Source organism: Sorex araneus, chromosome 1 (genome assembly GCF_027595985.1).
Source record: "Sorex araneus isolate mSorAra2 chromosome 1, mSorAra2.pri, whole genome shotgun sequence".
Taxonomy (NCBI): Eukaryota; Metazoa; Chordata; class Mammalia; order Eulipotyphla; family Soricidae; genus Sorex; species Sorex araneus.
The window spans coordinates 245,678,005-245,694,664 of NC_073302.1; the positions used below are offsets into that span (position 1 = coordinate 245,678,005).

The 16,660-nt window shown below is 41.3% G+C and overlaps 2 protein-coding genes across 5 annotated transcripts in view; both read left to right on the forward strand.

Moving 5' to 3' along the window:
• Positions 1–8,977, forward strand: part of CPB2 (carboxypeptidase B2) — a 54,391-nt gene extending 45,414 nt beyond the window's left edge. The window contains exons 11-12 of the mRNA XM_055127390.1: positions 6,664–6,751; positions 8,778–8,977. Of these exons, the coding sequence (XP_054983365.1) occupies positions 6,664–6,751; positions 8,778–8,962 (273 nt within the window). The 3' untranslated portion in view covers positions 8,963–8,977. The remainder of the gene's footprint in view (positions 1–6,663; positions 6,752–8,777) is intronic.
• Positions 8,978–9,996: 1,019 nt separating this feature from the next.
• Positions 9,997–16,660, forward strand: part of ZC3H13 (zinc finger CCCH-type containing 13) — an 85,162-nt gene continuing 78,498 nt past the window's right edge. For all 4 annotated transcript variants that reach the window (XM_055124770.1, XM_055124774.1, XM_055124782.1 and 1 more), the window contains exon 1: positions 9,997–10,344. The gene's annotated coding sequence lies outside the window, so the exon portion shown is untranslated. The remainder of the gene's footprint in view (positions 10,345–16,660) is intronic.

Here is a 16,660-nt window from a genome sequence, read left to right on the forward strand (position 1 = left end):
TCTCTGTTTTGTTTTAGTTCTATTGAATGTAGTAAACAATGAAAGAAGTTCAAAAAGGACTCACAGAGTCTGTTTACTTCCTTACCTGTCTTTTCTCCCACGTAGTCCATGTTTGCATTGACGCCAAAGGATGCAGGTTTTCCAATGATTAAGGTTAACCTAGCCAAATTTTCACTCCAGATGTTTCATACACAAAGGAAGTACTATGGCAGTATTTCAGTTCTTATCCAAAGTCCTATCCTTGTGAAGTGATTTATTTCTTACTGACCCACTTTATTCTGATTCTAACAGGTTAAATTATAGTCACTTAGTCAAGATCTGAAGGTTAAAAGTAGGTAAAAGGATTTTCTTGATTACCTTTCAGTATCAGTATTGCAAACCACAATGCCCAGAGAGGAGAGAGAGAAAGAGAGAGAAGGGGGTGGGGGGAGAGAGAGAGAGGGAGAGGGAAGGAAAAGTGCCTGCCATAAAGGTAGACAGGGGGTGGGGGTGGGGCGCAATGGGAGGGAACCTGGGAACACTGATGCTGGAAAATGTACATTGGTGGAGGGATGGACATTGGAATACTGTACGACTGAAATCCAATTATGAACAGCTTTGTAGGGGCCTATATCACAGTTATTCAATAAAAAAATTAAGGGTAAAAAAGAAAAACAAAATAAAAAATAAAACACACACAAATTATACTTAGAGACCCAGTAGTTTTAAAATGACAAATATAAGATTATTTTCTGAAGGGTTTATTTGAAACATAAACATACTTACAAATACTTTTCTACTCAAGGAGAAAGTATTTTGGAAGTCTTCGCTATTCGTTTTATCATTGAAGAGATTTATTTATCATACGAGGGGATAATACTTGATATTGCCTTACATGGGATTATTATTATTGCAAGTATTTGTTGGGAATGCAAAATACTGAATTATACAGATACTAGAGGATATGTTCAGTAAGACTCTGGCCTGGTAAGAGAATATAACGTGATTAGGAAGCTCAAACATCAGCAAATGTTACCAGTAACTGTACACTAAGATATCCTAACTACCAAATAAGTGGCAAGACTGATGGAACACACAGCTGGCACAGTTTGTAATGCCTCATCTAAATTTGCCTCAATTTAGAAGGAATCACTAATTAGCAGAAAGCCAATATCTCTGTGCTTGAGAAATTTATACCCTATTAAGTGGGACATACTGTAAAGAAAAAAATATAAAGTGTGTTGAGAAACAGATAAAATTTCACTTAGACAGAGAAGGTAGGGTTTTTATAGTCAAAGAGGCAGTGAGGACCTTCAAGCTGAGGAGAGGACATACCGCACAGGTAGTCAGAAAGCAGGTGAGGCCAACTGTGAATAATGTTGTACTTTATTCTATAGGCAATGGGGTTCTGATATTTTTTGAGGAAAACAAAGGCACAGCATGATGTTCATGGATATTCCTTGGGGTTAATCAACAGAGAGGCTATGAACACCATGATTCTAGTTTCCATGTGGGAAAATCTGGGTATATTAGAACCAGATATAATGGAACAAGAGACTTGTTTATTATCCTGCTCTATTATGGGAAAATTATTGGGATCATTAATTTTTATTTGATGAATATTTTAGACTTTGTGAGCGAATGAGAAGAGAATCTATTTGGTGAATTTATTTGGGAAGAGAAGATAGATTTCAAGTCTCTAGTGGAATATATAAAACCACATTGTTTGCCTTTTAAAATAGAACCACCCTGAATGTTTCCAGTATCATCTAAAATATAGTTACACTATAGTTACACTTCACTTGATGAAAAAATGAATTCCTGAGAAAGATATGTGAGAACTATTTTTCCTTCAAATTGAGGCTAGAAAGCTAGAACAGGAGGTAATGCACCTGCCTCGCATGCAGCTGACCCAGAGTTTATTCCTGGAATCGTCTCCCTCCACTAGCCTGTTGGGGATCACTCCTTAGCATGGAGCCTAAGGTGTGGTACAGCTCCCTTGCCCCCAGCAAAAGATACTTGTAAAGCTAAAATAAAGAAAAATTTAGGTCTATTAGGACTTTACTATCATGGTTATTATCTGTTATCATTATAGTGTCAGCAGCAGCCCAGCATGGAGGATGGAGGCAGGGCAGGTGCGGAATAGTTCAGATGTCGTTCGGGTTCTTGGAGGCCACAGTAATTCCTTATGTGGTGCCCAGTCTTGTTTCATTTGTATTGGAGCTAGTACCTATTTTAAAAGAAAAATTAACTTTTATTATTATTATTATTGCTGTTATTATTAGTATTATTGTTATTATGATTATTCAACCTCTCGCCACCAGCACTGAAGATTCATTCTCCTCCTCAACACAAACTGCAAGCAGGAACCTGTGAGCACCAGACTGAGGAAGGATTCCAGGGCACTTAATCCAGAAGCAGGTTCTCCACCAACCAGAGGCAGATCAGAGCCCAGGAGGGATCCTTCTGCAGTTGCCCATGAATGCCAGCCTTGTGCCAGGCTGACACAGATGCCTCTGGGAGTCTGGCTGTGAATGGAGAGAGCTATAAGCGGCATGTAGTTAGAGGGTGGGCTAGAGCTGTAGCACAGCGGGTAGGGTGTTTGCCTTGCACACGGCAAACCCGCGTTCTATTTCTCCATCCTTCTCGGAGAGCCCGGCAAGCTACCAAGAGTATCCTGCCCACACAGGAGAGCCTGGCAAGCTATCCATGACATATTCAATATGCCAAAAACAGTGACAACAAGTCTCACAATGAAGATGTTAATGGTGCCCGCTTGAGCAAATTGATGAACAACGGATGACAGTGATCCAGTGATAGCGTCAGAGATTGAACCCAGGGCATCATGGATGCAAAGAAAGTACCTTATTGCTGAGGACTAAAAGTCTATGTTTAAAGCCACTTAATTTTGATTTCTATAAGCAAAACCTTTTTTTTAAATTTTTTTTAAAATTTATTTTATTGAATCACCAAGTGGAAAGTTACAAAGTTCTCAGGCTTATATCTCAGTTACACAATGCTCAAACACCCATCCCTTCACCAGTGCCCATATTCCACCACCAATAAAAACAAAAACAAAAGCAAAAACAAAACAAACAAACAAAAAAACAAAAAAAAACAGTATACATCCCACCCCTCACCCCCCAACCCACCCCTACGTGAGTGATAATTTCACTTCCTTTTCTCTTTACCTTGATTACATTCCAGATTTCAACACATAACTCACTATTGCTGTTAGAGTTTCAAAACAGACTCTCTATTTTTGTTGGAATTTATCCCCTAAGAATACAGCTCTATTAACAGGGAAATATTTGATAATAGTTTTCCACTGTTGAGAATGAAGAGATAAAATGTCGCGTGGCCGCGGTAGCGGCCACACAGTTTACAATTTCTATATTATAGTAATTAAGTCCGCGAAGATTTAAGTTTGAAAATGAATCATTTCCCTTCCTGGAACAGCATGTAGCCAAAGTTAGTTCACAGTCTCCATACAACGGACCCACAAAATGTTGGACACCACACCTTCTCCCGGAGGGGGGAGTGACCAAGAAGGAAGGTTATTTCCTCTGTCAGCCGGCGTGGGGCAAAAGCTTAGTTCACAGTCTTCATACATGGATGCAAGCACTTGCTGGAAACCCAATTCCTAAAGCTGTCTCTGGTTCCCGCTCGTTCCACATCCACCGGCTCTGCAGAGGCATGGGCGCCCAGGCCGAAAACCCGGCCGGCCGGAGCCGAGCACCGGCCCCGGCTGGGGCTGCCCCGGTATCCGGCGGCTGTTTCAAATTCAAAGCACACATTTTTTTTTTTCCGCGCCAAAAGTTCATACCTTCTCAACGGACCCACAAAATGTCGGACACCACGCCTTCTCCCGGAGGGGAGAGTGACCAAGAAGGAAGGTTATTTCCTCTGTCAGACAGCGTGGGGCAAAAGCTTAGTTCACAGTCTCCATACATGGGTGCAAGCACTTGCTGGAACCCCAATTCTTAAAGCTGTCTCTGGTTCCCGCTCGTTCCACATCCACCGGCTCTGCAGAGTTTCGGCATGGGCACCCGGGCCGAAAACCCGGCCGGCCGGAGCCGAGCACCGGCCCCGTCTGCAAAACCATTTTAAAAGTTAAATTTAGTCTTCTCAATTTACCATTTGGTTAAATATAACTTTTTATATATATTAAGATTTCTAAGTTTGTTGTTCTACATTAATGTATAATATTGTATAATTTAAAAGTGTACATGATCATTTGATACATATATATTTGAAATAATTTACACAATGTTCATACACCTATCATTTTACATCATTAGAGTTTTTGTGGTTGGTAACATGTATTGTCTAAGCAATTTTCAAGTATATAACACTGTGGAAGTCGATGTGGAGGTCTCGTTCTGCTCAGCAGGGAGAACCCTTCGTAGGGCGCAGCCGAAAGAACAGACGCAGAGCCCGGAGGAGGGAGAAAAGGCATTTATTCTATGGCAGTTGCAGTATTTATACCTCCCTGTTGGGAGGAGATGGTGCCAGGACCCCCAACAGAAATGCAGGGTGTGGCACGGGATTTAGCTAGTAATAAACAAATGCTGATAGGATAAAATCAGTAAGATTAGGAGTGGCAACCTTTGCTAGGTGTGGCATGGGATTAACTAGTGATTAAACAAATAGTGACAGGATAAGATCAGTAAGGTAAAATGGCTCCCTACATAACACTTTCTTAACTAACCAACATGAAGCATATTTGATCCTCAGAATTCATTTAGACTCTCACTAGAAAGTTGTATCCATTTTTTTTATTAGTGAATCACCATGAGGTAGTTACAGGCTTACAAACATTTGTGCTTGCGTTTCAGTCATACAATGATCAAATACCCATTCCTCCACCAGTGCCCATTCTCCATCACCAATGGTCCCAGCATCCCTCCCACCACCCTCACCCTGTCCCCAACACCCCGCCCCACCTTCGTGGCAGGGTATTCCCTTTTGCTCTCTCTTCTTTCGGGTGTTGTGGTTTGCAATAGAGGTATTTATTTTTTATTTTATTGAATCACCATGTGGAAAATTACAATGCTTTCAGGCTTAAGTCTCAGTTATACAATTGCAATAGAGGTATTGAGCGCTATCATGTTCGGTCTATAGTCTACTTTGGGCACACAGATTTCAACCCGAATGGGTCCTCCCAACATCCTTTACTTGGTGGTCCCTTCTCTATATGAGCTGCCTTTTCCCCCAGCATTCGAGGCTGGCTTCCCAGCCATGGAACAAACCTCCTGGGCCTTATCTGTACTACTCTTGGTGTTAGTCTCCTACTCTGTTACTTTGTATTCCTCAGATGAGTGCGATCTTTCTATGCCTGTCCCTCTCTTTGTGACTCATTTCACCTAACATGATACTTTCCATGTTGATCCACTTATATGCAAATTTCATGACTTCATCTTTTCTAACAGCTGCATAGTATTCCATTGTGTAGATACACCGAAGTTTCTTTAACCAGTCATCTGTTCTTGGGTACTTTGGTTTTTTCCAGATTTTGGCTATTGTAAACAGTGCAGCAATGAACGTACAAGTGCAGATGTCATTTCAACTATACTTTTTTGCCTCTCCGGGATATATTCCCAGGAGTGGTATTGCTGGGTCAAATGGGAGCTCAATTTCTAATAATTAAAAAAGAAAGTTATATCCTTTAACCCAAAATTTATTAACCTTTCCAGACAGGGCCGGAGTGATAGCTGGTAGGGCATATGCTTTGCATGTGGCTGACCCAGGTTCGATTCCTCTGCCCCTCTCAGAGAGCCCAGCAAGCTACCTAGAGTATCCCACTTACCCAGCAGTGCCTGGCAAGCTACCCGTGGTGTATTTGACATGCTAAAAACAGTAACAAGTCCTACAATGGAGATGTTACTGGTGCACACTCAAATCAATGAACAACGAGACGACAGTGCTACAGTGCTTTCCAGACTGTAGTCCCTTTCTTACTGTTTTTCTTCTGGTGGTTCCCCTGTCCTATAGGTTGGTCCTTTAGTCTCTTGCTATGGTTAAAAATGTGGAAAATACGAGGTTTTCACTTGTAACCCCTTTGGAATGTCTTGAGATTGCGCAAGGAACCTCCTTCCCATCCCCCAGCACCATTCTACTATTTCTTTATGAAGAGTTTTTCTCCTTCACTTCCGTTTATTGCTATTGTTGTTTTGATGATTGGGGGTTGCATATTTACCTGCTTATAGTGCTTCCACACTTGGCCACACTGTTGGCCCGGATTCATACTCACTTAGTTGTGATGCTCTTGCACATTCTGGTTGTAGGTCACCAGGGGGTGCTGAGATGCGCATACACATGTTTATAAGACGTATCATATCTTGCTACAGCCCTCAGTGCTTTCTGGGGGGTTGCACACGTTAGTCAAGTGCTCACACATGCCTGACTGCAACGTGCAGAGTGTATCCTTCTCTTTCAGCTCTGGGGTCGCAAACATCAGTCAGCAGAGCCTTGCACTTGGTAGGGTATATGTGGGCTGCACCAGAAATCGAACATGTAGCATCCTACTTACAAGGCAGAAGCTTATTGCCATTGAGCCACCCCCTGAGCCTTCATCAATAGAGTTTGATTGAATTAATGTATGACTGCTTTTAAAAGAAATGTCCCATTTGTCCTCTTTCTAATTAGCATGTTAACAAAAATTCTATATTCTATTGATTTTAGTCCCAGGTGGCCAGTGATGCTGTCCATGCTATTCAAAGGACTAATAGAAATACCAGATACACACATGGCACTGGTTCAGAAGGTTTATGTAAGTATTTCTTCTTAACCTGTGGTAATACATGGAGTTAGTAAAGAAATCTGTATGGGTTTAATTTTTCTAAATTAAATGTTGAATTTAATTTTTCTAAATTAAATGTTGAGACAATCCTTTGTTAAGTGATTGGATTACAGTAACTAGAAACAGAAGAATAATAGCTGACCAAAGCTATATTAAAAATGGAGCCAGAATGATATTTAAGAAATTATGCTCATTGCTACAGAGGCATGGAAGACTTGGCATTGTACTAGTAAGTGAAGCATGAAAGTCATAAAATGTCAATAAGATGTGCGAGATGCCCACGGCTACCATGTAAAGTCATTCAAGGTGAAAGTTACACAATCTACGGAGCACCATTTACAGTAAATGCTCATTAGTGATGACTTGTGCCCAAGATTATAACTTACAACACTCTATAATTTAACATACTGGGGCTTTTGATTTTTGTTTTGCTGGTGTCAGGTATAGAACTCAGGGCTTCGTACATGCAAGGTTAGTGCTCTTTCATATTCCAGCCCTAACAAATATTTAAAAAATTATTTATTAAAAAAAATTCTGCTCGTTACCTATTTAAGGACTCCTTTGTACCCATGGTGGGATTACAGATAATACTTTTTCCCTTTTGAATCTGGAGTGGGTTAATGGTAAAAATACAAACAAAATAGACATGTGTTTGGGTGCCAGGTAGGTCAATTCCAGCTCTATCCTAGTTTTCTTTTTTTTATGTCTTCTGTTAGCTGTATGAATGCTATTGTGTGAACATATCTGGAGCCTTTTTCCTATTTTTTTTGTTTTTTTTGGGGGGGGGCACTCCAGCAATGATCAAGAGTTACTCCTGGCTCTGTGCTCAGGAATCACTCGTGGCAAGCTCAAGGGACCAACTGGGTGACAGGGAGTGATCAGACTCATGCAAGGCAAACTCCCTAACTGCTATACTATTGTTGGGTCCACTTCTATTTTTTAAATGGTTGGAAAATAATCAACAAATGAGTAGGATGATGTGAAATTGATGAAAATGATGAGAAATTCATGTTTGAACATCATAGTTTTATTTGAATCAACTATACATTTTCACATTGTCTGTAAGATCTTCCATGAACCAAATTAAGTACGTATGACACATCACATCCTACATAAAGCCTAATTTGCTATTTACTGTCTAGATCATTACTGCATAAAATTACTAATCTTTGATACAATAATTATAAAGAATTAAAGCAAATCTGCTTCTAGAAAAAAGTATTGTAAAGAAACAAAGAAGTGAGCAGGCATAACTAAGATTGTTCATAGGGCTGGAGCTATGGTAGAGTGGGTAGGGCCATTGCCTGCCAGAACCTGGAGTGATCCCTGAGAGCAGAATCAAGAGTAAGCCCTGAGCACTGCCAGGTGTGGGCCCCAAACAAAACAAAACATGGGTGTTCATTATAAAGTGTTTTGTATGAATTTGGAATTATAGACAATCTAACAGACTTTAAGTAAGTACACATACATTTTAAAATATTTTTTCTAGCTTTCTCATGCAATTTTGATCTTAAGAAAAGTAAGATTACAAATCTAAGTTCATTTTGTAAAAGTTTGCCATGATAGATTATGTTGAGAAATGTAAAGTAGCATGTAGAGAATTATTTTGCTCATATAGGAAAAATTAAGTGTGAATATGTTCAAGTAAAGGCATTTAGAAGTAAATGGTGATTACACATTCTTGGTAGAATAAGGGTGTTTTTAAATTTCTACCATAACCTGTTTTCCTTCCATCTCTATTTGCTACCAGATTCTTAAGTTATTTAATAATTAGGAGGAAAAAAGCTTTTAAATTTTAGGGTTTGGTGTGGGGGTGTTGGGCACACTTGGATATTCAGGGAGCTGTTCCCTTCTCAGAGCTGGACATCAATCTCAGTGGTGTGAAAACTATCTCTCTAGCACGCCAGTTTCATTTTTGGGATAAAAAAAAGTCTTATTTTGTTCGTTAACTCAATACATTTCTGCTTAAAAACTATTTCTTTTTTCTTCCCGGTAGATCTAGCCCCAGGAGGTTCTGATGACTGGGTCTACGACTTGGGTATCAAATATTCCTTTACAATTGAACTTCGAGATAAAGGCAAATATGGATTTTTGCTGCCAGAGCGTTTCATCAAACCCACTTCTTCAGAGGCTCTAGCCGCCGTGTCTAAAATAGCTTGGCATGTTATCAAAAATACTTAAAATTCGCTTTTCCACTTTGCTCCTGCATTTTAATGGACTGATTCTAGTAAGAAAAATTATTGTATCGCTTTCTGTCTTCAGTTTTTTTTTTTTTTTTGTCTTTTTGGGTCACACCCGGCGATGCACAGGGGTTACTCCTGGCTCTGCACTCAGGAATTACTCCTGGCGGTGCTCAGGGGACCATATGGGATGCTGGGATTTGAACCCGGGTTGGCCGCGTGCAAGGCAAACGCCCTCCCCGCTGTGCTATCGCTCCAGCCCCTGTCTTCAGTTTTATCACCAATTTTGATATATAGGTTTTCTTCTTGGTTTTGTCAAAAAAACAAAACAAAACAAAACAAAAACCCAAACAACAAAATAAAAGCTGCCTTGAAATTACAACCAAACAAGGGTTCACATTGTTTACGAAGTGTTAAAAAATTAGGTGCTATTTCCCCCTTTGAATCGCAAAGTTTGAGTACCACCAGTCTTTAGTGGCCTTACTAACTTGTTTGATGCAGATCATTGGATCCTAAGCAACAAAACAGTGGTCAGAAGTAATACAGTTTTGTTACAAATGTCCAAAAGACCTGGGCTTGCGCCTTAAAAAAAAAAAATTCACTGTGCATTTCATTTGCTCAATGAAAATATCGACTATGGCCCAGAAAACTCAGGGATGTCAAAAAAAAAAATCCTTCACCACCACCTTCTCAACTGAAAGAGCAAATGAATTCAAACACACACAATGTCCCAACAAACTAGTTACTTTGGACAAAAATTGTGATATTTTGCGTGCTGACAACGAACTTTTATGCAAAATATATATATATATGTGGAATAAAGGAGGAAAGGGTCTTAAGCTCCCTTGCAGTGGGGGTTTGGGCTCTCGGCGGCGCCAGCTCCAAGCCTTGCGCGGTACAGCGCGGGTGGCAAGCGCGCTCCTCGGTGTCACCTTTACCCCCAGCGGGGGCGTGTCCACGAAGGGGCGGTGCCTGCGCGCTGACGACTAATCTGGCGGCCGGAAGCGGCTTTGATCTACCAAGGAACAGGGCAAACCCTCGACTTCCGGCGGCATTTTGAGGCCAGCGTTTAGCGGCCTGGGAGTGTTTTCGTTATAATCATCATTTTCGGCTCTCGTCTCTGTCCTTCTTCTTCCCCACTCCTTTCCCCCCCACACACACGTCGATGTCTGCTTGACCCTGGCGAAGCGGCGGGCGGCGGCCTCTCGTCAGCCAGCCCGGAGGCCCCCGGCTGGCCCCAGGCCGCTTCCCGGGAGCCGCGCGTGCCCCTTCCCCTCGCCATCGTCCCGGGGCCGGGCGCGGGGACAGAGAGTCGCCTCCCTCGCTCCCCAGGGCGGCGGCGGCCCCTCCACCGTGCTCTTGCGAAGGGAGTTCCGGGAGGAGGTAAGCGTTCCGGGAGAACGGCTGTGAGCCTCGGGCGGACGGGCAGAAGGCGTTTGGCAGACGCGCCTGGGCGCGGCCCGGAGTCTTTCTCCATCTCCTCTCGGGCCACCCCCCCACCCCCAGCTCCTCCCGCCCAGAAATTCCACGGTAGACCCGGGGCTTCCGATTCTGGAGAGGATGTTGTTTCCCCCCACCCCCAACCCCTTCCGCCAAGAGCTCTCCTGGAGCCGGACCGAGGCTTCGTGGACTTGGGCATCCTTGCACAGTGTTGGCATTTGTGTGCAATGGAAAGGGTGCAGGAACTTGGGCTTTGGACTTGGGGACTCCCCCCCTTTTTTTGCATTAGGCACCTGTTACGGCAAAGGGATCCTCCCAGCGCTTCTCTCGTGGTCTTGCATTTCCACCTCACCGGTCCCTTTCCCACTTAGGGTCCGGGAGTTGGAGAGCGTTCCCTTAGCGGCGGGCGTTTTCCCTACTTGGTTACTTTTTGGCAACTATCTGTCGGGCAGGGCTGGGCTGGAGGACCTGAGAGGAAGGGGGCGTATGTTTCGAAAGGCTGTAGCTGTCACTGTCATCCCGTTGCTCATCGATTTGCTCGAGCGGGCACTTAGAAAGACTAAGCGAATTTTTTTTCTCTGTTTTTGCAAACCTCCCCTTCCCCTGGTACCTTCTATTTAGCGTTGACACTCCTTTGAGCGGTATCCCTAGGATCTGGTTTGCGGGGCGGCGTCTCATGAGCTATTCTGTTATACTTGTGAGATAACTCAATCATTTCAACTGCTTTTGAAAACGGGTGGGTTTGCGCAATCCCTTCGGGTGTTTGGCTTCTTGGGAACTTGGGAAAAGACCTTCGCAGCTCGAGTTTTCAAAGTCCGGGCCACTTGCAGGAAATCCCGCAGGCTTAGGCAGTTCTAATCTGTGCGTAGGCGGTGTGGTTTAGCCGAGTCTCGTTGGAAATTACTGGCTGTAGTATGTAATAAAGTATTCTTAGAGTGTTTTGTCAACATGCCTGTAACTTTGCACACATCCCGAGTTTTTAAATGACATTTAGATTATGTATGACAGCTTTAACGCGAGACTTAGGACTCTTGGTGCTGTTGTGTATAAATTTGCATCTGTAAAAAGAGCCGCACCTTGAAGTAGCCCTCTTGTTAGGATTTGGTTCTATCAAACAGCATGACTCTTACTGGATTTCTAATTAATGATTTTGAATGAATATTTCATATTTCAAAATCTGCAGTTACATCTAACTTTTGTATTTGTTAATTTAAAATTTAACGGGTTTTTTAATTTACAGATTTTTGTATTTGTACTAAAAGCTAACAGGTGTGTGCCATTTTAATTTTTATAACACTGTTGGAAAATTAATGTTAGTAATCCTAATTTGTGTTACAGTATGCATGTATGTATAGAAAGCAAAATGTTTTAATTTGTGTTTGTTTGAAGAGTTGGTTTTCTCTTCAGCAGATGTTTTCTTCCATCCTCCCAAAACCACTTTATGCAGTTCGAAAGGATGGAACTTGTTTATTTCATTGGATATTTAGTAGCAGTTGAAACTAACTTGTTGACTTTCAAAGTGTGGTTTCATCTCTTTTTTGAAGTTTGATATGTTGCACTTGGTTTATGGGTGGGAGGTTATTTTTAGTGCCTCCTCTTTTACATTTTTTCCCCCCTGCACAATGCAAAAGTACAGTTTTGCTGATTTCTATATGGTTCACTCAGTTCTCTCAATTAATTTGGAATATTTAGGTCTGCTATATACTAGCAGTCTGCAAGGTTTGTTTAGAAAGTTTTTTCAAAAATGCTCACAGGTTGGCTCGCTATGCACCAAATAACCTTTTGTTTGAAAATTTTTTGTGTAACCCTTTTTCAGAGTTTCAGTGCATTAAAGTGTATGAACTAAGAGTACATGGAACTATTTATTTATGCTACAGGGAGGGATAGTTCTCATTTATTAAGAACTTTTGTGTTTCAATAAAATCAATCTTTGTGTGTCCTCTTTTTCTGTTTTATTTTATTTTTATTTATTTATTTTGCTTTTTGGGTCACACCTAGCGATGCACAGGGGTTATTCCTGACTCATGCATCAGGAATTACTCCTAATGGTGCTCAGGGGACCATGTGGGATGCTGGAAATAGAATCCAGATCGGCCTTGAGAATCCAGATCGGCCTCGTGCAAGGCAAACGTCCTACCCACTGTGCTATTGCTCCAGCCTCTCTTATTTTAAAGAGGTAGTAAAGACATTTATTCTGCAAGTAGATAGGAGAAATGGGGAAATAACTCAATGGACTGTTAATAGTGTCGCTCTGGCTTTCATAATCCTGGAGTGTGGGAAACAGTGCTGTAAGTGGGTATTCTTAAAACTAGAGAGTATTTTAAAACAAAACTGCAAGAAAACAGCCAAACTCCAATATAGGGAAGAATTTATATTTATGTATCTAACATTTTGTTATTTTAACTTTTCACATATCTTAAAATGCCCCCTTAATCACATTCTGATGTTATTTATTGTCCTTTGTGGAACAGATGTTTTATTTTTTTTTATTTTTTACTTTTTTGCTTTTTGGGTCACACCCAGCAATGCTCAGGGGTTACTCCTGGCTTTGCACTCAGGAATTGCTCCTGGCAGTGCTTGGGGGACCATATGGGATGCCGGGGATCGAACCCGTGTCGGCCGTGTGCAAGGCAAACGCCCTACCCGCTGTGCTATCGCTCTGGTCCCGGGACAGATGTTTTAGATTGAAATTTTGAATCAGGTCACAAAACATTAGTAAGAGTAGGTTTTTTTTTTTTTTGTGAGAGTAATTTTAAATTAATATGATTATATGCTTTTTTGAGGGAGCATAATAAATTTTATATATTTAGATTACTAGGATTGAAAGTATAGTTTTTGCAAACGTAAACAAACTATTATATCTAAAATCATGAATGTTTTTGTCGTTATACTTAGATAACTTTTTGAGTACTGATAAAATTTCCTAGATGATCAGAATTCCTCTTTATTACTATTCTACCACAAGTAGGAAGATTCTTTGGGTCATACTTCACTGTGGTTAGGAATCACTCCTGGCTGGACTCAAGGACTATATGGGGTGCTGAATACAGGCTGCTCATGTGCAAGGCAAGCACCCTGACCTCTATTGTCCTAGTTTATGCTAGCACTAGATAGAAGATTGAAGAGAGGCTGAAATGCCATGTTTTCTCACAGTAGGGTTAACAGATAAGGAGAGAAGTAAGTGCTCATCCAAGCAACAGATTTCAGACCAATAAGAGAGCCAGTATTTGGAACCCTCAGAAAAACATTGAAAAGAGATGATAATAATGACTGCTCGCGATTTTAAGTATTATAATGGCTTATTGCTTTAACTGTAGAAAACACTTATTAATTTTTTTTAAGGCAGATGTGTTGGGAGTGGGATATATTGGGAGTAATTAATTTATTTTGGCTGCTGAACAAAATGTTTTCATTAGTGGAAGATTTTGCTTAGTCTTCTTGAGACAGTTATGGTGGAGTGGTGTGTTTGTTTCTGAGTTCTAAGAGAATTTTTTCAGCCTCATATACCTCTTTAGTTCTTTGTTTTCAGTAGCAAGTATCCATAAATTTTAACTGGGCCTGAGAGATAGAATGTAAAGATGCTTGCCTTGCATGCAGCTGACCTGACTTTGGTTCCTTGTACCACATATTGTCCTTTTAAGTACTAGTGATCCCTGATCCGAAGAGCCGGGGGAAAACCTCGAGCATCCCTGGGTGTGGCCTAAAAAAATGAAAGAAAAATTGAAAAATTTTACCACTGTAAACTTATGTTTTGGCTGAGAATAAACCCCAGAAAAATTAAAGTTTATCTTGTAATATCAGCTTTGCTGTGTAAACAACCGCATGCCATTTCATGTCTCCCCCATATTTTGTTGTCTTTGTTCCTTTGTCAGATGTTCTTATTCCTTGGTCCTTCTTAAAAAATGTGGCTTGAGGGATGGAAAGCACAATGGGCTGAGCACATGTTTTGGGAGACCTGGGTTCTGTACCTATCAGTACGTGGTCCCCCTAAAACTGCTGGGAGTAGTACTCAGCACTGCTGGGTGTGACCTCATCATCCTCTCCCTCACCACCCAGTGATTTGAAAGTAATACCTAATTAACCCCCCATAAGCTTATGTATTTTTTTAAGATTTAATATTTGTGTAAAAACACAAAAAAGAAAAAGGAAGGGGCGAGGAGCACCTCACCGCACTGAGCCAGGCACAGGGCACAGGGCAACGGCACTGATTCTCCCGCCACCCGTGTTTAGTAGTCTCCATCCGCTTCTCTCACCCTGGGGAGGTTGATGGCGATGACGAGGCAGGCGAAGGAAGGAACGGAGGCAAGCTGGTTGGTCTCAATTGCAGTTTATTCCAACACTCCAGTCTCCCTCTCTGCTTCTTCCCCAACCCCCTCATACTGCCACCTTTTATCCCCCACCCCATCTGGAGGCAGGGCTTATGCATAGGTGTGGTTATAATCAATAGGGGGTAAAGTTCTATCCCTTAGGGGATGCTTTCACTAGGACAGAATCTCTTTCAGCAGGACATCCGCCCAAGAGCTGAATCCCATGGGTGTGTTTTTCTTCTCTTTGTCCAACTAACATATAAGTATTCATATTATAAATAATTTTGTATGGACATAGCAAGAGATGCATTAAGCTTATAGAATAGCTCTCGGGGTCACCTGGATCTCATATTACAGTGCTCAGGCCAGATTAGTCTTTCCTAGCCCTAGCAGGGTCCTAGTCTCGTCATTGCTTTTGGATCATGACATGACATGCCCATGACCAAGCTCTTAACATACAGTTAAGCATTAGGCGCTTTGGCCAGGCCCATCTCGATGCCAGGGTAGCACATAACTCACCGCTTGCCCTGGGTCCGTCCCATCCCTCATCGGGACCTTGCTTTTGGGGGTGCTAGGAAGTAAGGGCAGCTGAGGCTTAAGTCAAATCCCATGTTACCAAAGCTTAAATTAAATCCCATGTTACCAAAGCATATTAATAAATGTTTTTCTTTGTCCATACAAAAAGGATATTGTTTTAAAGTAAACTATTCAAAAGACATAAGAGAGGAGAAAGACAATATTAACTTACAATACAAGTTCATTGTCCTAGCAAGGTCTGACATTACAAATTAACAGAGTTTGATTAGAGGAAGAGCAGATAAACAGGTAGAAGTGGTTACAGATAAACAAAGGAATGGAAGTGACTCGGGAGCACATTGATGGGCATGACTGAATATACCTAAGCTCCTAGTGGCAAGGGGAGCAGGACATACCAATGTAGCCTAGAATTGTTTAGAGATTATTACTAGATAAACCCAAACTCTGTGACAAGGGAGAAAGGACAAATCAATGATATCCAACAAATATTATCACGATTTACCTTCCTTTCTAGTGATTTGCCTTTATTTTGAAAACATATTAAAGCGTGTCTGTGAACTCTATATAGACTAATTCTATGCTAATTATGCTAAGTGAAACTTCAATTTCTTCAGCTGCAATTATTCATTTTTGTAACTTGAAGATATTAATAAAAAATTAATTTTTAGAATGGGGGCTGGAGTGGTAGAACAGCAGTAGGGCATTCGCCTTTCACGTGGCTGATCCGTGTTCAATTCCTCTGCCCCTCTCGGAGAGCCCGGCAAGCTACTGAGAGTATTGTGCCCGCAAGGCAGAGCCTGGCAAGCTACTCGTGGCGTATTGGATATGCCCAAAACAGTAATAATAAGTCTCACAATGAGAGACGTTACTGGTGCCCGCTTGAACAAATCGATGAGCAACAGGATGACAGTGATCATCAGATAAATGGTGGTATGAATTAGTTCTCCTAGGCATTTCCTATCTACTTCCCACTTTTTATCTGCTTACAATGATTGTGTATTCTTTAGATCATTCTAGTCTCTAGTTTAGAATTTAATACTGATTTCTAATGCAAATCATACTGTTGCCTGAATTGTTTTTTTTTCAGTTGAATCACCTGATTTTATTGTATGGTTTTGTTTCTTTTATGGTTTTAGTTGCAGTGCTTTGCTTTTGTAATTTTTTTTTGAAAGTTACAAAGTTCTCAGGTTTATGTCTCAGTTATACAATATTCAAACACCCATCCCTTCACCATATTCCACCACCAAAAACCCCAGTATACCCCCCGCCCCCCTGACTGTATAACTGATGAATTTCACTTCATTTTCTCTTAACCTTGATTACTTTCATATTTCAACACAAAACTCACTATTGTTGTTGGAGTTTCCACCCAAGAAAGATAGCCCTACTACCAAGGAAGCATTTGATAATTAGTT